The following is a 21,252-nucleotide window of genomic DNA, read 5'->3' as shown; positions in this document are numbered from 1 at the left end:
GCTTTTATTCCAAAAACAGCAAGTGGCTGAAAACAGGAATATGTGTAAAGAAACTGCATGGGTGGTAAGAGTTTCAATGCCTCATTTTCCTTTCCTATGCCTTACCATATATTTGGATATCTGCTGTTTAACCAGGCTTACGCAGCACAAGCCAGAGGAAATTTAAATTATCAAATCATGCAAATACTTGCTGTACATGGCTGGCTTGTCATTTGTCATGGCTTGGACTGCAGCAACACTGGTGCAATGGGCAGCTGAGTTCTATTTTTAAGACTGTTAAAACCAGGAAATTTGAAGCATGGAAGGATCTTTCTGAGTAGTTCATGTGTGCCATAACTGTAAAACACTGATCAGGTGTACTCTGTACTCCCAGGGTGCTGGACAAGGTAGCACTGCAGTCAGGGTGTGTAAATGCTCAATCCCTTGTGGTCTCCTGGCAGTCTGGGACAGTGCCTGTTAACATCTCATGGTGAGCTGTCACTGCTTCAGGGAGATTGTCAATGGAAGCTAAACCACCCAAATGAAGTACAGAGTTGCTTGATTTTGCAGCTAATGTTATTTTCTTTCTGAGCCTATTTCAGTCTTATCTTAAGATATTGGACTAGATAAGCCTTATCTAGTCCAGTATCTTAGTTTTCCTTGAGTGAAGTCTAAATTTCTGTGAATAAAGTCCACTAGTGCAAGTTTACCCTTTGCTTTTAAAAAGTCAAGCTGGTTCAGCATGCTGTGGAGATCTGTGTACTTTTTAGTAACACAGCTCTGGCAGGAGTTTGTGAGATATAATTTCACAAACTATCCCATGTATTTTTTATTTTACATCCTTCTGGTTGCTGATACTGCAATAATGTAGTTGTAATATGTTTTTAGAGATATATTTATCTTTGAAAACTGGGAATGAGAAAAATTCTTTGTGGATTGCTCCATTTAGAATAAGTCTCATGCAAGGAAGCAGTAAGAGGACTCTTTTAAAAAAGACAGCATTCCCTGTTTGGAGGAGAACTGTTTTTACAAGTCATAAGCAGCAAAATTCATCAAGCTGGCACTGAATTTTTAGTAGATTACTCCCAGGATTATTGCATTTTGCCTTCTTGATTGAATGATTTTCAAGTTAGGTAACTTTTAACTTCTATAACTAGGGTTATAATTCAAAACCTCTTTATGAGAGGATGTAGGATATTCTTTTTCCCAGTTGAATTCAGGCTTCTGCAAAAAATAAATAAATAAACCTCTTATCCATTACTGATGGGAAGATCATTGACATGTTGGGGGTTGGGTTTTTTTCTCTTACACATGACTATCTTATGTTGTTTGCTCTATCAAAAAATGTAAGGCAACAGTTTTCATTTTTGTGGTTAAGCCTGAAATGTTTGTTACTGGTTTAAGAGTAGGTGTTTAATGGAAACCCTGAGAATTGAGCCTTTTGTTACCACTCACTAAAACGGTGGGTAATTTTGTCATGGGTTTAACACTGGCTAGAAGCCAGATACCCACAAAAAAAAACCACCCAAAAGAAACTATTCACTTTTTCTCCTCTCTATAGTTGAGCAGAAGAGGGGGAAAGAACAACTAAAAGGCTCATGGGGTGAGATAAGGATTAGGAGAAAACACTCTAAGGGCAAAACAAGCTCAAAAATTAAAAGGTATAAAGAAAAATTTATTAACGGAATTAAAAGACGATAATGAGAAGTAAATAAAGCTTTAGAACACTTTCACCCGCAGCTCTTTCCATCATTAACAGTGCAAGGAGATAAAACATGGAGTTTATAGTCAATTTTCAGTTCTGAAACCTTTTCTTTAGTTTGTTTAGGGGAAGGAGTCTGTTTTGTTATGCTGGGGGGTCCTTCCCATGGGAGTCCATTCTCTGTGAACTTCTCAAACGTGCTTCTGATTTTTCTTAGTAGCAGTCCTGCCCAATGTGCTGCAAAGGGAGTCTCTCCCATGGGCAAAGCAGTCTTCCCATAACTGTTTTTCATGAGCCATTTAGTTTGTGGGATGTAGTGTTTAAGGATGAGCTGTTCCAGTATAAAAGCAAGGCTCTTTTTCCTCTGTCTCTGGAAGCAAGGGTTCTCTCTGTCTCTCTTCAAGTTTCTCTTAGATTACAACTTTTCAGCATCCACACACTCTGGTGTGAGCACCTTTTTTTTCCACAGACTGTGGGTGAGTTCTGTATCTTCTCCATGCACTTCATGAATTACAGGGAAACTGTGGTGTTATAATTCTCACCATGGCTTGCAGAAGAATCTCAGCTCCCATGCCTGGAGCACCTCCTCCACCTCCCTCCTTTTCACCGACATTAGTATCACCATGTTGTTCTCCTCACGTCTTCCCCTTCTCCTTTTTCTGGCTCTGAAAAGAGTTGGTGGCCGTAGGTTCCTTTGTTATCAAGTTCTATCAGCTGTAAAGTTTTTATGGAGTTCTGCAGTGCTCAAAGGTTGGCTCTGCCCAGGGAGAGCATCGGGAATTGCTCTCCATGGTCATGTGGTCCCTGCCAGCCCCTCGCACCGGCCGCTGGCTCCACTCAGCACCTCTCCTCGTATGGGGCGCCAAAAAGGAAAAGCTGCTGCCTCCTCTGGCCTTCTGCTGGCAGCATGGCTGGCTGAAAGCAGCTGAGCAAGTCAGGTTCATTGTGAGCCCAGTCCATTGTGATCCAAGCCAAAATGGCAGCGGCCGTGTGGCGCCGCGCCGATTCCAACCACGCAGTCCCGGCTGAGCGGCTGCTCCCGCCGCTGGCCCCGGCCGTGTGGGTTCCACTCCGGCTGCTCGTGGTGCCAGGATGGTGCCCCCGGCAGCAGGGCCCCAATGGCCAGCTGGGAAAGGGGCCCAGTGGCCCTTCTCACCACCCCTCCCAGAGGCAGAAGAGGAATTGAGTTCCCTTTGTTCTTTTTGACTATGTCGTCACAGAGGCGTTGCTAACTTCCCTCACTGGGCCGGCCAATATGTCCATGTCACAGCCTTTAGGGATTGGCTCTGCTGGACATGGTAGAAATTTCAAGGAGCTTCTATTTCAGAAGCAACCTCTGTGGCTTCCTCCACCCCCACTAAAAGCCAGCTTGTGTTAAACTAACACAACTTTTAATGATGTTGTCAAGCTGCAAAGAAATGATTCTATTTTTATAAATCTAGAAGGTGAGACTGACACAAAGGCTGCAAAATATGTAAGGATGGGATTTTTTTCATGTAATTGAAGGTTGCCTGAAAAGTCTAATTCAAAACCAGTACCTTGCCCCCGGCTATTTTTGGCCTCTGGAACTGCTTTTTTTAGCAGTGCTACAAATTGAATCACCGGCTGCCAGTATCATTTAAAGCAAGTGAGGCTCAATTACATTCTGAGTCAGACGTACCTGAATTAACCTGCTTTTCAGCAACAGTTGTGTGACCTCTCCTGCTGCTACTTAAAGACTTTAAGCTCTGTGTGAATGGTAATTTAACACTGCCTAAAAGTCTTGAGCAGGCTTGTCAGTGCTGAAGAGTGTTTGGATTTTTACATCAAATCTTTTAGAGATGTGGAGAAAATCTTGTATAGTGTGTTGACTAGCTAATTTTTTATTTATGCAATTGTTAACAAGAGAGCTGAAATTCTCTGGGCTCGGTGCCATTTCTGCCACAGCTGCCTCTTGACCTTGGATGACTCCAGAGCTGTAGTGTAGATTAGGTTGTGTTATTAAAACACAATTGCAGTCTCTGTCATGAAAACAGGTAGAATAAGATAACGAACATGAGTTTCACAGATGAGTAATATTCCTGCTATTTTTGCAAGTGAAGCTATTACAGGACTCAACAAAGAAGTATGTCTGGTTTTGTTTGGGCCCTGTAAGCTATTTTTGTATCAACTATTGTAGCATTTACAATTGCTTCCTATTTGCAGCTAGGTTCTAGGGGCAGTAAGGTGATGTGAGTTATGGGCTGCTAGAGCATTCTCTGGACAGTACTGCAGTGAGCTGAAAGGATAGCTTTGACTGAATTTGCATAACTTGCACCATTAAGCATTGCTTAAATCTAGTCCTGTTTTTGAAATTAGGTAATTTTGGTGTGGATTTAGTATAAAGTAACAATTCCACAAGTTATTGCTCATATTCCTTATTCCATTTTGCCTACTGTCATCATTCCAACCTGTGAGTGTAGCCTTATTGTTAGGACTGCTGAATTACATTTAGGTAGCTAGTTAGAATTTAGGCAGTACTTGGAAGATGCCTTCCATTAATGAAGAAATACATTGAAAGTCTGTGTTGCCCTGGTTGTGCCCAAATAAGCTGCTTATGAAACCACACCTAAGAGCTTGACAAGTCTACTGATGCTAAAAGTGTCCGCCTTCAAGTTCCTTCTTCTGTGCTTCCCACATTTTTTCCCTTGTTTCCAGGACTTCTTAACCATTTAAGAGATCTGAAACATCTTTTGGAACCTTTTAGGAGCGAATGTGAGAAGGAAGAGAATTTGGTTTGGATAGGCTTAGATCCTTAACAGAGATGGAGAGTACTTTCTGTGAAGTGGCCTAGGCCCTGCTCTAAGCCTATGTCTGAAAATGCACTGGAAATGCTAAATAGGTAAAGTTCAGTATCTGTCTACCTTGGTTGTAGAATGCAAATATGAGTCTGGATGTTTGGATCCTCACAAGGCTAAGGTGATTAACACACATTAGTTTTTTCAGAAAGATTACCTTCTGTTGCTGCTGTGCTAAATCTCATTTGAAGTATCATGCTTGTAGGTAGTGGCTGTGATTTGCTCTTTGTTTACAGCTTGGGTATTTTCAGAGAGTCAGAGTTGATCAGGTTGTAAGGGACCACAGTGGGTCAGTGGGTCCCACCTCTCTGCTCAAGCAGGGTCATTCCAGAGCACATGGCACAGGATTGTGTCCTGACAGGTCTGGAATATCCTCAGTGAGAGACTCCACAGCCTCTCTGCTCTCTGTGCCAGTGCTTGGTCACTGCACAGGAAAGAAGTTCTTGGTCATGTTCAGGTGGAACTTCTTGGCCATCCATTCCTGCCCATGGTCTCTTGTGCCACTGCTGGGCCCCAGGGAGCAGAGCCTGGTCCTTGCTCCGAGCCCTCCCTGCAGACAGGGACACAGGGGGATGAGGGCCCCTCTCAGCTGGGTCTGCTCTGGAGGCTGAACAGCCACAGGTCCCTCAGGAGAGCTGCTCCACGCCCTTCCTCATCTCCTCAGCCTCCTCTGGGCCTGCTCCAGGAGCTCCAGCTCTCTCCTGCCCTGAGGAGCCCAGACCTGGGTAGCAGGGGTAGGATCAGCCCTGGGAGAGCTGGCAGTGCTCTTCCTGTTGCATCCCAGAATACCATTGGCCTTCTTGGCCCCAAGGGCACTCATTTAATTAATGTTTAACAATTTTTTAGCAGCTAGACTTGACTGATATGGAGGGAGATGAGGAAAACCTGGATTATCTTCTGTTAGCAATTCCTCAGGCTGCCTGCCTCAAGTTTTAACAAAAACTGCTGTGTTGTGGTGATGCCCATTGTTTGTAAATGGACATCTTTTCTCTGCAGCTGATGGTGCCATACCATTTCATCATAATACAGAAATGATGTCACATGCTGGACTGAGCAGGTGCCTGAAGTAAAGAAGCTGATTTATTGAAGCTGATATAGTTCAGTAACTGTATCAAAATCTTTGAGAGAACATGTAATGGATAGAAATACAATAAGGATCAGAGGGTTAAAAAATATACTTTGTCTCTCTGGACTCCCACTATGATAAAATATGTGTGCCACAAAAATGAGGTGCTCCATTGCCTTTTGAAACAACATCTCAGTAGTCTAGAGGTGACTTTGTATGTAACAGAAAAAAATAGCCCTTCTTGTGATGGTGATGTTAAAAATGAACTTGTACATTAAACAGGCAGGCAAGCAACTACATTGGCAGTTTTGTTAAAAAATTGATTAGTTTTCACTGCTCTTGACTTTCTGCTGTTATTAAAAGATTTTTTAATGTTTAAATGCAGTCTTCCAAAATAAATTGCTTTGAAAATAAATAGAATATCTGAAGCTTTATTAGAGAGCAGTTATGTAAACAGCAGTTATTATATGTTATTAACATGAAGCTATTTGGCATCTATTTTTAAAACAAAGATGACATCTACTAAGTTACAAGAAAAGCCACCTCCCAATCAGAGAAATGAGAAGCAAGAAGAAAACACTGTAAAGAAATCCCGAGACTTAAGTTTTCAGGTGGACACTGAGAATGGTTGCTTAATACCTGTGGAGTTCTTCATAAAAGAAGAAGTGCAGGGGATGAGGGATAATTATTAAAGGTTGTGTTGTAGGTTAGAGGGCTTTTTGAACCAGAATCTCCAGCCACCCTGTAAGTCTGCCTTTCTGTCTCATTGTTTGACGTTGCAGTTGTAGTGTTATTGTAGCTGTAATGTCACAGACATCAAAGCAGTACTTTGTACCTTTTTGTTAGATTGCTTTCTTTAATGCTTTCTTTTTCACTGAGTTGTGCTGGGTCTTCTCAATGATTCATGACTAAGGAAGGATAAAGGCATTGTAGTGGCACCAAGATCTTCCCCTCTCCTTTCCTCAACTTCTCATTTTCATCTGCCAGATGCCTGTAGTAGTAGTTGTCAGGTAACTGTAGGTTGTTCTTGCATGGAAAAGAACAATTCTGGTCTTGGTGATCCAGAACACAACTCCCTTCAATTGCTTTCTCCTCCTCAAGTCCACTACTTGGGGCTGTTTTAGACAAGCTGTTTGTGTGGCTGATTTGTTGCCTTGTTTTAGTTAAAATGAGGTATTGGTTGTGTAACTGCTGTCCACCCACATTTCTGCCTACCTGTGTTTATTAATAAAGATCTATTTAAAACTTCAGCTTGGACAACTATGCAACCAGTCCAGCTGGAATATCTCAGGAAGGAATGGGAAAGAAAGACTAGTGACTTCTCTAGCTGACACTGAGAAGGTAGTATCTGTCTGTACCCTTGAATCTGAAGACTTCTACAAGCTTGTCCTCTTTATCTTTGTCATGGCTTTTTAAAATATTTGTCTTCTCTGGGAAAAGCAAATTGTTAGCTTGCCTCCTTGGCAGCAGGGTTGAGAGCTCCTGAGGATTTGACCCATTGAACTCAGGTCCCTGTCCTGAAAACTACTGTGGATTTTTGAAGTGCCTACTGCCTTTCTTCTATTAATCTGTTTGGGTTTTCCTTGATTTTTAAAATATTGGTTTAATCATTGTGTTCCTGTTAGAGTTTTCGTTGACAAATACAAGAACTCCTAATTTGAAGTGAAAGGAACATGTTATAGAGCTGTTGTCTGCTATTAACTCCCTAGACTTTATCATCTATTGGTAGAAAAATCTTTCTAGGTGGTAGATCATAAAACCATTTTGCTATTTAGATATAGATATACATATTATAGATAGGCATTATATATATATGTGCATTTATTTATATATAAACATGCAAAACAATATATATGTTTATATATAAATATATATGTTTTATATATATAACATAGGAATTGATATATAAAATATAAATATAGATAGGTGTGTATGTTATTTCCTCTTTTAAATAAGCTGTATGGGATGTATAATATTAACCAGAAATTATGAAGCTGGTTCTGTAGATCTTCCCTGAAAATTTATGATTTTATTCACATGCAGGTTTTATATTTTGGAAAGCATGAGCAAGAACACTTAAATTTTGTCTACACATGTTGTCTTTTAATGTTCATGACCCTAATGATGGTTGGGTGAGAATAGGGGTCAAGAAAATTATATATCATGTTTCATTCCATATTTTTCCTGTTAAACACCATATAAATAACTTCATTCAACAGTTTTTTTCCTGTCGGAAGACATGAGGTCTTGCCTCACGGGATGTTGGGAAGCTTAAATCATTGTAAATTGCTTTCAGAGCTTCTGTTGGGGAGGTACTATGGTAGAGTTGTGTTGTTGATGGTTTGATTTTCTTGTTTTCCTTGTGTTATTGCTAGGCAGGAAACTTCAGATAAGGAGTAACATCTTGTCCTTAACTGGCCCCATTTTCATAAGGTACTTCACTGACTCTACCAAGTGAGAGATATTTGCCTGATATTACAGAAATTTCTCCCTGTGTTTTCGCAGTCAAAAATTACCGAGGAGAAGAGAAAGCAGATCTTGAATCCGACCTAACTGAGCTTCGGTTACTCTGGGACATGGTTTTGACGATGTTTGTGATGTTATCTTTGCTTCTCTTTTCAAGAGCTTTATTACCCCGCTGCTGAAGCCAGCTAGGGCTTTGCAGGAAGGGCTGGAGTGTGCATTACGTACAGAGGTGCAGGTTGTGGTTGGGTGGGGATTTCTCAGCTGGGCCCTGTGCTGTGGGCAGTGCTGGGTGGTGCCGGCAGCGCGCACGCGCCGAGCAGGAATGAGCAGGAATGAGGAAGTCGGGCCCTTGCTGCCTGCAGAGTTTGCTGGGGAGCTCGAGAGAGCAAACAGGAAGGGGAAAAAACCCCTGAATCTGTCCCATTTACTCTTCTGGCCTTATGGGATGTGTTGTTCATGGAGCTTCCCAGGCACAGGTAAGAAACTTTTTTTCTTCTACCTTCTCTTCTCTGGTCAGGACTTTCCCTCTCTCTTGAAAATTTCTCAGAGGTTTTTCTGTGGAACTGGATATGGAAAACATAGCTAATGTAATTTACCCTTTTCTGTGAACCGTGAAGTTGGCAGTACAGGGTGCGTGTAAAAAAAACCACATTACTTTTAGCTGGTCAGGGCTTCCCACAGGTTGTCAGGTTAGTTTTTCCCTAAAATGATATTCAGGACTTCCTAAAGTATTTCCTCAGGGAAAAGACAAAAACTACTACTTAAGTGCCCTCAGAAATACTGTTTATTACAGTGAGCACACTGAAGTAGAAAATTAAAAGGTTTTGTGAAACACCGGCAAAAATTTGACAGGAATGGAGGAGATTCAGCTGCTGGCTAGAATTGTACTATGGGTATCTGGTAATCCTAATGAGTTAGGAATTGCTTTACTAACTGTTGTCTGTTAATTTAAGTTGTTGATTTATTTTTAATTTCCAACTGTCAGAGGTTTTGAAGTAGTTAATGTAGCACAGGACCAGTCTCACAGAAGAGAGAAGTGGTTACTTTTTCTCAGAAAAGTTTCTTTTTCTCAGAAAAGTGTAAGTTATTATCAAGGAGTAAGAGTCTTTAAAAGAATTAATGCAATGGTGTTTTCTTTATTAGAGTAAATAATGATTACTCAAGAGTTGTATCGGTTGGCAAGCCTGAGTTTGTTTTGGCCATGAGGAGCTGCTGTAGTGTTAAGCTTAGCACTAAATGGGCTTTACTTGTGCTCGCTGGTAACTGCCACAGGAAGTTTAGCCAGGAGTAATACTCAGCAGAAATGAAGCAGCTTCAGCTTAACTGAATTTTGGTTGAGGTGATGATGCTGTTTGGGTAATGAAATGCTGTGGGAATACATAAAACTCAGGAGGGAGTAATGCTCTTAAAGCTCTGTGTACTGAACTGGCAGGAGCTGAGCCAAGGGTGCCCCTTAGGTATGCTGAGTCATGTGCCTAAAGTGTGCCATGACTTAGTGTGGGCTGCTGTGGGACAGAGCAGTGCCAGCTCGGCTGTGATGAAACAGCACGTGATGTGTCCATGCAAGAGCATGCTGCCTCCAAAGAACATGTTTGTGAGGGGATTTGGGGTGTGCTTGGAGCCTGCACCAAAGGGCTCCCTCAGAGTGCCCCGAGCTCAAACTGAAAGCAGAGGAGTTTGCCTGTGTGTCATTGTGTGTGGAACTCGATGCCAGTGCGTGTTGGTACAGACTGTTCTGCACGTTACAAACGTCTTTTGTCCAGAGCTGAATCTGCAGAGGACATGTGGAAGACTCTGGTTGCCACAGACATAACTTGGACATGAGGCTATGTCAGCCTCTGCATTGTCCAGCAGAGTGAGGAGGGAGTGGTTGTTCCAGGGGTTTATGGAATAATCAGGTCTTTCCCTAAAGCACTGGCAGGGTCCCAGAGGAGACAGGTCACCGATCTGATTACAGCGTGACATTTCCAGGCTGGGTTGAAGGATGGAATTTCAAGGATTTCTTGGGGGCTGGGAGGCCCAGAAGAGAGGAGGGATTTTTCCTGGTGGTTCTAGATGTGGGTAAAACAGCTTATGCAGGGGTAAACAGGAGGATGAGACTTGCATACAGGTACTTTATATTTTCAAACTCAGAAATAACAAAATCATTTTCAGTGTAGGATTCAAACTCTGCCTTGGGGTATCTTCATCTTAATTACACCTTTTTGTCTTCCAATTTATGGAAGACAAAAAACTGTAATTTTTTAGTTTTAGTTTCAACTTTTTAGTTTTTTGCTTTCTTGGGTTTGATGTGTCTCTTTTCTTTAATCATGCACAAAGGTATGTGTATGGAGATACATTTTTCAGTGTTAGAAGCTATTGTGTGTGAAATACTTAGTGAATTGAGTGTGGGTTAAAAATGTAATATTATGGAGAGGTGGGCTATTTAAATAATTATGTCTTTTGTAATTTTTTACATTCTTTATTATTTGCTTACCTCTGGTATAATGCTGAACAGAAACATTTTTTTAAAAAGCATTATACTATAAAAGTGAATATACTTTTCCTGCTGCACATGTTCAAAGTGTTCTCTTTCTATAGTGGTGATGGTTCCAATAGCAGACAGTGGTAGTGAAACTGTCTTATTTCCACTGTTTTATTACCATTTGTAATGTCTCCTATTCAAAGTAGCTCTTTGAAGTTGGAGACTGGTTTTTTCCAGTTATTTCTAACGTCACAGTGAGTCACAGACCTTGATACAAGGCACAGTATCTTCAGTGGTTTCAGGTCTCTACATCTGAGCTTTGTGCCTGGAAGAGATTTACATTGTATCTGTCTCAGTGCTTGGCTCTGCTCCCTTGTGTGAGGGCTGATCTGGGGAAAACAGGGCCATAAATGTGGAAAGCTGTGCCACCACCAGTACTTGCTTTGGTGCTTGTGCCTTGTGAGTGCTCAGTCCCTGGGATGCCATTGCTGTCCTGTGTGGGATCAGGAATTTCCACAGGTGTGTGCTGATCTGCTGTGGAGTTCTTCAGAAGCACAGGGCTCCTTGTTCCAACAGCTGTTCTTGTCTGTGGGGAGAAGGTTGGCTGCATCACCCCAGTCAGCCATCTGGTGCAGCAGCTACACTGTGCTGAAGTGGATGGCTTTCTGAGGTTTCTCACAGCTCCATGTGCTATTGTCAGTGGCCTTCTTTTGGCACTTAGGCACCAGGACACAGGCTCAGACCCTGCAGAGTCTCTCAGAGCTGTGCTTGTGTACAAGCTTTGCTTCCCTCGTTCCCCAGCCTTTGGAGACCTGTCTTGGCACAGGATCATGGATGCCACTAATTAGTCCCTTCATCTCCAGACTCCCCAAACTTCTCTTTCAACTGTTGAATTTGTAAATAAATATGACCTATTTCATTATGCCAGAGGACAGGTAGCAACAACATGGCTCTGTTCACTGGGGTTTTTGAATTAGTTTACTAACATTAAAGTTGCATTCAACTCCTTCCTTCTAGTTCACAGCTTGGGATAGTGGTGTCTCCATGCTCACATCTGCTTTCTAGACCTGATGGTACAGCTTCATGTTAGCTTCTGGTTTTAAGTCTCCTCAGTTAATAGAAAACTTCTTTTCCTGAATGCTTGGCTAATAATTTAAGTAGACTGCTCAGTTTGTTTCTGAATTGCAGAGAAGTCTGGGAAATTGTTGCTAGATATTCTAATAGCAGTGTGGTCAAAAGGAAGAACTATGATTCAGCTCTTAAATTTTGATCCCCAAAGGATATTTCATAGCACAGCCATACATACAGTAGATTTACCAGGCTGTGTACTGCTCTGTGCAGAAGGATTTCTGTAGAGTTTCTGGGTAATTTCTGTTGCAGATTTGGTTTACAAAGGATAGTAAAGCTTGAATGCTTGTTACCAACATTTACTTAGTATATAGGAGGGCAGGTAGCCAGGGAAGGCTTGGAAATAAATTTGCTGAATGCTTTAGGATATCATCTGTCAGTGTAGTAACCTAAAAGTATAGGAGATTTCATTTGGGTTGAGGTGATACATTAGTAACGAGAATGATTTGAGCCTTTGCTGACAAGATGAGAGAAAATGGCTGATTTGCCATTAAAGAGGTATTTTGGAAGGGGGAACCCTGAACAACCTTGACATCTTGTTGTGCAATGCTGGTGTAGGGTTAACCACGTATGGTGCCACCTCTTCCTTGTGCCTCCCTGCCTGGGTAATACTGATTTTTTTATTGATTCCTTATTGCTGGGAACCAGAGCCTGTGTGGCATTGTATATTGTCTTTTGAAAAGAGAAATAGTTATTTTTTCCCTAGAATCATAAAGCATCCTGAAGGGAAGTGACTCAGAGACATCATCATAGTAAAACTCCTTTTCATTAGCTTTAGAGCTAAAGTTAGGTGTTTGATGAAAGTCAGCTGAAAGCTTAACAAGTAACACTTCATTGTTTACCTTGGCAAAGTAGTGCTAACTGTGGACAAGATTGCACTAAATTCTGCAAAAGAAGCCTGTTTCTTTCCAGAAAAAAAAGTGGCAGAGGCTTTTCAGAGTCTTTATTTTAGCATTAGAAATTTTTTTCTGTTTTAAAATGCCTTGACTCTGAATTGCACAGGTCCTGATATAAAGTTTCTCTCTTTGCCTTTAGAATTTAGATTTTAATTGTAAACATTTTTTAAGCTGAAGATTTGATAAAAAGTTGCTTTTGCTTATGGCAGAACTTCTGTCAGAACAGACACTTAGCAAGTAAGTCTGCAGTCCTTGGTTTGAAACTGAAGCCAGTAGTGTGTGGAAAAGAGAAACTAATATATATGGGTGGTTGGGATGGTATTTCTGTTGTCATTTTGCTCCTTGATTTAGAAAATTGTTTATGAATATTCCACTGGTGAAAGTAAGTCAGACATCAGAAACTATTTAATTACCAATTTTCTTTTTTATAATGGTTTTTTCATATCATGTGATCCATCTATTCTTGTACATTTCTACTCATATGAGTTCTGCTTTTTTCCTGTCCCAAAGCAATATCTTGTCTTCCATTCCCTTATAATGAGTAATGTTTGATCTTGTAAGTAATTTGATTTGCAAGTGCCAATAAGTAGTAAAGAACTCCCAGCTTTTCCTCTATTGTAGTTCCAGTGTGGTTTCCCTACAGAGTAAAGGTGTTTCTTTTTCTGTGCATGTAATCTCTATGCAGACAGTGAATTATATAAATTGGGGTCACAAAAGGAACAGTTAAGGAACAGTATGCAGTCATAAATGACTGCTAGAAGTGGTTGTCCAGTTTTTGAAGGCTGGAGGTGCTGGATGGCAAACAGAGAGCAAGTTGACAGTGCTGAATTCCAGCAGGAGTGCATGCAGATTGCCAGGGTAACTGAGATGTGTCTGGGTGGGTCCATGTGCTACCACAGAGCTCAGCACATGTGAGGCTGTGTGAAGGTGCTGGAGTAGCAGCACAGTGTCACTGAGTGAGGTGTGAGAGCTGCATTGCACAGTGTCTGACTGACCCTGAGCCATCCCTCCAATCCCCCTCCAGGCTTGGGCAGCTCACACCTTTCTGGAGTCATTGTGTGCCAATCCAGAGCCCACTGGACTGTGAAGAAAGGTTGCTTCTGATAGAGGCTTTGGATGAAGCCTTGTCTAGTAAAATTATTTCAATATTTAATTATTTTGTACAGTCATTATTGTACAAAAGTGGATTAGTGGAATTGTCTTTTTTATTCACATTTTGTTGATGTCTATTTGCTCATTTTTAAAGAGAGAAAATAAAAAACGAGAAGCTAATTAGTCTTTCAACTTCAATGTGATAGTTATCTTCCATGATTTATTTTAAACTGTGTAACCACAGGAATGGTTTACACTGGCTTTTCCAGAGCCAGAGACTAGCTGGAACTAAAGCAAGTCGTGACTCAGTCCTGTGTTTAATTCAGCTACTCCTCAGGGAGTGGTGCTTCCCTAGCACAAAGGAGCTCCCGTGCCTGTTCTGGTACAGAACGCTAACTCTGTGTTTCTGTTTTCTTCTAGGTTATGTTTCACACTATGTGCAGACTGTCTGTACTTACAGAAGATATTTAAAACCAAACAGACTTTTTTGCAAAATTTTGATTCCAGTGGAATCTGTGCTTTAGATTTTTGTCTTGTCAATTAACTGGTGAAGCAATGCCTGTACAAGCTCCACAATGGACGGATTTTCTCTCCTGCCCGATTTGCACACAGACTTTCGACGAAACCATCCGCAAGCCCATCAGCCTGGGCTGCGGCCACACTGTCTGCAAGATGTGCCTCAACAAGCTCCACCGCAAGGCATGTCCCTTTGACCAGACCACTATCAACACAGACATTGAGCTCCTGCCTGTCAACTCAGCCTTGCTGCAGCTTGTGGGTGCTCAGGTATCCCTGCTTTTGATTGTTTTTTTCATCTGTTTCAGTATTTTCCTTCTTTTAGGAGGACAAGTCAGGAATAATAAAGAATATTATATTGTCTTAATGATGTGAAGAGAAGGCATCTACCTTTTTGTAGATGTCTGCAGGAAGCAGTAAAAGTGCCTGGAACAGCAGTTTAAATCTTTATTGTGCTGGTGACCATAACTTCTGTTACGTCTAATTCCGTGGGCTGTCACCGGAGCGGGTTTGTTGTGTTTGCTTCCTTCTTCCTTGACTCCTACCTAGCCATGCTCTGCCAAAAGGATGAGCTGGATCAGTGAGCTTATTTTGTGGAAGACATTTCTCTGTGGTAGGTTATGTGCTGTACTGTGTTCACCCTGTGAGACCTGTGTTTGGTTGTCCCAAAAGCAGGAGGGGTGTGTAAAGGATGTGGGACAGATCTATCTGTTAGCAGCCTTTATACAGCCTTATTTGAAACTATGCAATGGGAACACAACTTCCTGAGATGCCATGTTACTCTAAATCCATAGTGGTGAGGGGGGAAGCCTGCTTGAGACCCCCTTTTTTGCTGGAGTAGGTATTGGTGAGGTCAGCTGAAGTGGTGATATGATGGGGATGAGTGGCACTGGGACTGACAACAGCCCCAAGAAGGGGCAGGGGTGTGTGGAAAGCAGGATCACCCTGTTCAGTTGCAGAACAGACTTAAGATGGTACAAGTTTATGGATGTTAGGTCAGGGGTAGCTCCCTGTGACCCACACCTTCCAAGGCTTGTGGACAGCATTGTGGTCTTAGGAGAGGAGGGATAATCCTGTCTAACTTATGGGTGAAGAATGAAAATGTATCTGGGATGCAGTTATCATAAAGGGATTACTGCTTTATTTTGTACTGCTCCAATGTCTGGGAAATTAAATGCAGCAGAAACTTCAATGAGATCTGTAGTCTGGGGAAAAGGAGAGAATTGTGGAAGAGCTGTAAAAGGTGTGGAGGAAAGAGAGATACTCTTGTGTTGCTTTTTATTAGGTACTGTGACTTACAGGTCCACTGTGCTTTTGCCACTTCTTAGTTTATCAGGTAATATGGCTAATTTGTTGGTTTTTTTCGTGGTGTATGGCATAGAGGTTATTTCAGAAGCTCAAAATCAAGTGGTGTTTCTGGCTGTGCTAAGTGACTCATCCTGCTCTGCAGGAGGAAGCAGTGAGATTGTGCACTCCCATTTCTGTGATATGCTGCCATCTTTGAAGAGCTTCCAAGCAGTATTAAATCTATGGGTGATGTCATTAAAAAAGTTACAATTCTCTGTCTCTTACATGTTCTTCCTCTCTGCAGTTTCTTGAATATTTCCTGTTGCATCTGAATGTCCACATTTGTGATAAATGTCTTCCCCTTGCATTTGGTTATTTTGTGTGCACTTGTTAAGCTTTATGAGAAGCTGTATGATAGCTTCAATTTGATCTCTGCCAGAATTTAAATTTTTATGAAAACAAGATTCTGTGGAATGAGATGGAAATCCACCCTGCTCTGTATAGGTAACTGAGAATTTTTTCTGGTTTTACTAGTTAGCCAGCTAGAGTTTTGTTATCCATATGTGTATCCATATGAGGTATAAAGAAAGGTTTTATAGTATAGTGTTTGTCTCGAGAGCACTCAGCTTTAAGTTCTGACTTGGCACTAATGATGTCATTTTGTGCTCCCTTTTTATCCCTATTGTGGGAAGAAGATTCACAGGACCTGGTTTCATCATGACCCTTAAGCTGCAAATGCCACCAAATGATACATGATTGCCATCCCTGTTCTTTGCCACTCATTTCTGATTGTTTGCTACTCCTGTTACCTGTAACAGTAACCATGGATCCTAGCTATTTATTTCTGACAAACTTTCCCCTTAAGAGACCTTTGAAGCCCCTTCCCTGCCTGCTCCTCATTTGAAACGAGCACGTGAATGAAATCAGTGTTCAGTACAACTCACTCTTCTCTTCCTGTCCCATCCTGGCAGCTGTTGCAGTGTTTACCAGACACTGGATTACTAGAAAATGAATACAACTACTTTCCTGGGAAGGACAGGGAAACGTTTACTGTTTTCCAATAGACTGTCTAAGGCCATTTTAAAAAATCTTTTTATAAAAAAAGGCTTGCTTAAGGACAAATTAAAAAAAAAAAAGTACTTTAGAGAAAGTAGTGATTGTGAACTGTCCCACTAAGAGATTGTACTCTTCTATTTCAGCAAAATGGTCTGTGAGCAGCAATTCAGCTTTCAAAGCATGAGTAGTGTCAACTTCAGTTGAAACCACTTCCATTTGTTTTTCCACTTCTGGATTTAGTTTCAGGAGCATGTATATGTCATTAGGGTCCCATGTACCTTTAACCTAAGTCCACAGAGACCAGTAATATTTTATTTGTAAATGCTAAATTCCAAAAAAACAGGTTTAATTTTGGAAGGAAATACAGTAAAGCCCAACTAAAGCTTTTATCTGTAAGGGAGAAGAACAGTTTGTTCTTTTCCCTTTGGAGTGACTTCTGAGGAATTCACACATTTATACTTGTTAAGTGCTTTTTTTCTGGAGGTGGAGGAGGAGACCAGGCAGTTTAAAGAAACAAATCTATTCTGCTGTGACTGGCAGCAGTGACAGGATTCCAGGGCAAGTCACTTTGGCTTTTGCACAAGTACAGCCAGTGAAATAAGCAGGATTCTACTTCTGGGGAAAACACTGAATTTGTCACAGGTCACCAGGAAAGCAGGAACATATTCTCTGATGGTAGCATTCTCTCTCTGGATAGAATTTGTCACTCTAACAGTGTTGGTTTCTTACTTGAATTAGATTCTTTCTCAGTTTTGTCTCTCCTCACCCCTTTCTGAAATGAAACCCATGGCCCAGGTTATAGGCACCCTTTGTGTGAAATGAGCTGTTGCAGATTCAGATTTTCTGCCTGCTCCCCTGTAGCATGGCTCACATCAACACTGGTTACAGGGGCTGTTCTGGCAGGCAGTGGGCTCAGAATAGAATAGAATCCCAGGATGGCTTGGGCTGGGGGAACCTTTAGAGCCATCTCATTGCAGCCTTGTGCTGTGGGCAGGGACACCTTCCACTATCCCAGCTTGCTCTAATCCAGCCTGGCCTTGGACACTTGCAGGGATGGGATATCCACAGCCTCTGGTTAGGTAGTTCAGACCATGTCTAGATATGTTTTGTTACATAAAATGAGGGGAGCAGAGGGATCAGAAAGGCAAGATGAGAATTATTAGTCTTGTGAAAGCTGGACATAGCTGAGTACCTATGCAGGAGCCATGAGGGAAGGGAGACACAATGGCCTTGGACACAAATCAGCAAGGCATTCACAGAACACCTTGCTTCTTAGACTTCCTGGGTAAAGGAATCTCTTAATTTTGTTTCTGTGAGAATAAGGTTTTGCATTTTAGCTATTCAAGCATGCCCATATTACTCACTATATGTAACTATTTTAAGCATTCACCTGGCTAGTGTTTTGAAGGTACCCAATCATGAATCTGTCATCTAAGCTCTTCCCTCCTGTTTTTTTAACCATGCAACAGCAGCAGGCACATTCCAAACAGGTGCTGTAGAGTGGCAGAAATGCCTGTGGTGCTTTAATTTTGGAATAATCTGCTGGACATGATAAACAATTCTGTACAATTCTCGACACTGGAATTGTACATGATGAGAGACTGGGTGATCTTAATTTACAGCCCTTTCAAAAGGGGAAGGTGGAAAGTGCAGAGCTCTTAGAGGCACGTGTGAATTTTTTTATTTTAACTTCTGATGAAATAAAGTGCCACAAAAGAGGAATTATCTGTGGAAAAAGTTGTCTAATGTAAACTTTTGAGGAACTAAAGACAGTAGGCTTTGGGTTTTGTTTGATTTCTCTTGGCAGGAAGCAAATCGTTCATTTGCAGGGAGGAGGAGGGAAATATTGCTAGAAACAGTTTTCAAACCATACAAAAAGGGGTTTGGTCTGTTTAACATGTTCTCATTCTGTGCAATTAGATGTCTAATGGTAATTACTGACAACTCAAGCTGACTTTCTTCATCAAATTACACTTAAACCACCAATTCAGAATCACTGCCTGGTATGAGATGATGCTTTAGCATTCTTTTCCAGTCCCCTTCTTTATGCTGTCATAACCTGTCTCTTCCCACAGCCACAAGCCATGCTGATGGGTAACATTCCACTGTCAGGATACTTGCAGTCATTGCCAAAGCAGATACATGCAAAACCATCACAGATTGAAAGCAATTAAAGAGCTGAGATCATTTTTCCTGTGTTGCTCTCATCCCCTTTGGGAGGTGTTGATTACATGATGTGAATATATTTGCAGGGGAAGCTGTCACAAGGGTGTGATGTCTGAGAGAATGGAATATGGACTGAGTGTGAAAATAATGAGCTCACTCTGTGGGGCATCTATTCTGGGGCTCCTCAGAGGCATTGTAAACAGCAGGAACCATAGGGTCATGCATGCTATTAAAAGGCTATTTTGGGAAGGGGAAGTGAAAATGCTTTTGAGTTGAGTTATTTCTCACTTGTCCCTCAGCAGTTCCATGATGGAGCCAAAGTCAAAAATTCACATTTCCTGTCACTTATATGAATTATGTCTTCATGATTTTTCCTTGGGTAGATACTATTCTTACAATTATTCTAATCTTAAAATATAAAAAAAAACCTCTTGGAAGTGCGTGTAATACAACCAGCAAAAAGAAAATTACTTGTAAATTTTATTGTGAAGTGCACTGCATGCATGAAGTGTGTGCATGAGAACTAAATTCTCTTCTCCTAAGCACTCCTGAAAACCAGAGAAAAAGCATGTTTTACTCTTCAGTACTACACTTACTCCAACTTCAGATAAAAGTTGAATCTCTTTGGGGCTCATTTTGCAAACAGTACCGTTGTACAAAGCATTTAGATTTTTACATTGAAGCTTCCCTTCAAAAGAGAAGGAATGGGAACAATATGCAGATAGTGTTTGAATAGCTTGATTAGCTCTTGGAAGTTTTTCTCTGCCAGCCTTTCCGTGGGGGAAGGGGAAGCTTTCTGTTAGTTGCTAGACAGTCCTTGTGTCTCACTGGTGGAGTTGTGCTGTGTCTGGCATTCCAAACCAGTGCTTTGAATGTGTGCTAAACCCACTCCAATTGAGGGTTGAAATCCAGGGCTGAGCATGGCTTCCTGTGCCACGTCTGTTCCCAGCCCCTTTGTCTGTCTGTCTGTCTGTCTGCTGGGGCTGGGACTTTGGCACTGTTTGGGCTGGCAGTGGTGCCACAGGGAATGCTTGCAGGAGAATTGGAGTTTGTACAGTGTGGGACTGCAGGAAACAGGGCAGAGATGGGGCAGGGTCTGGGTACACTTGAGATGTGTCATTTGCTCAGTCAGCCAGTTCTGCCACGGAGCTGCCCTGGCAGAAGCACACTGCTAAAATGGCAGTGCCTGCGAAAAGGAGCTGTGGAATGTTCTGTTAAGTTGCAAATATTGCAGGAGTTAATAATAGTTTCCCAAATCCCAAAAAACCACTCAAGATAAGGTTGTTGTGACTATTTACAGCTGTCCACTCTAACGTACAGAGTTGCAAAATCTCCTTTTGCTGACAATATTCTTGCTTACAGACAAAAAAACTACTCAAACCCAAAAACCAAAATACCCCAAACAAATGCTGGCCCAAAATTGAAACCAAAACCCCACAGAACATTACAAGTTAACTTCCATTAGTGATAAATATCAAGGCTAACCTTGTTGTATTGGTGTGATTGAACTTGGGTTTTCTCTTTAGTAAGAATGGAAGAAGCCTAGATCAGGCACAGCCTCTATCTTGTTTATGTTAGTTTGAGATGATACTATGTTAATTCCAGCTGACATGTTGCATTTTGAGACTTTTCTTTGTTACCTGCTTGCTGCAAAAGCAAGATAGTAACTTTTTATTTTGCTCTATGTGTCAAATGAGAAACTTAGCACAGTGACCCAGTTGTCTAAGGAGAAGTATGATTGAAGCATTGGTTTTTATTAAAATTTATATAAAAGCTGTTCACACTGGTGATGGCAACCATATATGTGTGTATATATATTTTTTTTAATATATATTTGCTGCTTTTATGTGGTGTTACCATCATAATGCTGCTCTTGCCATGGCTGCATTGCACATGAAGGTAAGCAGGTTTGTCTCTGTATTTAACTGAAGCATTAAAGGCTTTTGCTTTTAGATTGAAGGCCTGGGTTGGTCCCTGTAAGCAGCTATGTGGGATTAGTATGCTGTTATTGCCACTGGGATGGGGATTGACTTGGAAATAGAAGTCTGAGATATATTTGCACTTTGATAGCAAAAAGAAAAAGTGCTTGTGTTTAGTGTTCTGAGGAATTCCAGTTCTCTGTACTATCATATTGGGTTGACTGCTGGACAGTGATGTTGAGAAGTGTTAGTACAGTGCTATACTGCACCCTCAAATTTGATGAAAGCTTTGAAAGTTTTCCAAGAGGAAAGTAGAACCAAAATTATAACTTGGAGGGGTGTGGTGCAAATCCCTTTAAAAACTCCTGATTTCTGGTCAATGTCTGGAAGAAGAAACAAATGTCACCTGACAAAAACCCAGCACAAAAGCCCAAGGATGTAGTTGGCTTCTATCATCAGATAATACTCACAGGGTGTGTTCATATGCACCACAGAGGATAACTTGGTCTTGCTTTGTAACTGTGTCTACTCAGAATATGTTCCAGGGGTGTCTTATTGTATTTGCTGCTAAGTCTTTCTGCCACTAATCTTAAGTAGCTGCAGTCTCTTATCCCTGCATGGTTTTAGAGCTGTGAGGACATAGATACAAATTTGTACTTAGCAGCAGAGCAGGGTTCTCTTCAGTTTTTTCCTTCCCCC

The 21,252-nt window shown here is 41.4% G+C and overlaps 1 protein-coding gene across 8 annotated transcripts in view; it reads left to right on the top strand.

Annotated features, from left to right (window-relative positions):
* Positions 1-21,252, top strand: part of RC3H1 (ring finger and CCCH-type domains 1) — a 73,284-nt gene that overhangs the window by 9,209 nt on the left and 42,823 nt on the right. For all 8 annotated transcript variants that reach the window (XM_058030701.1, XM_058030699.1, XM_058030698.1 and 5 more), the window contains exon 2: positions 14,030-14,395. In XM_058030701.1, the coding sequence (XP_057886684.1) occupies positions 14,165-14,395 (231 nt within the window). In that variant the 5' untranslated portion in view covers positions 14,030-14,164. The remainder of the gene's footprint in view (positions 1-14,029; positions 14,396-21,252) is intronic.

This window comes from Melospiza georgiana, chromosome 9 (genome assembly GCF_028018845.1).
Source record: "Melospiza georgiana isolate bMelGeo1 chromosome 9, bMelGeo1.pri, whole genome shotgun sequence".
Classification (NCBI taxonomy): Eukaryota; Metazoa; Chordata; class Aves; order Passeriformes; family Passerellidae; genus Melospiza; species Melospiza georgiana.
Note: the sequence above shows the minus strand (reverse complement) of the source record. Positions and strands in the feature narration are given on the sequence as shown.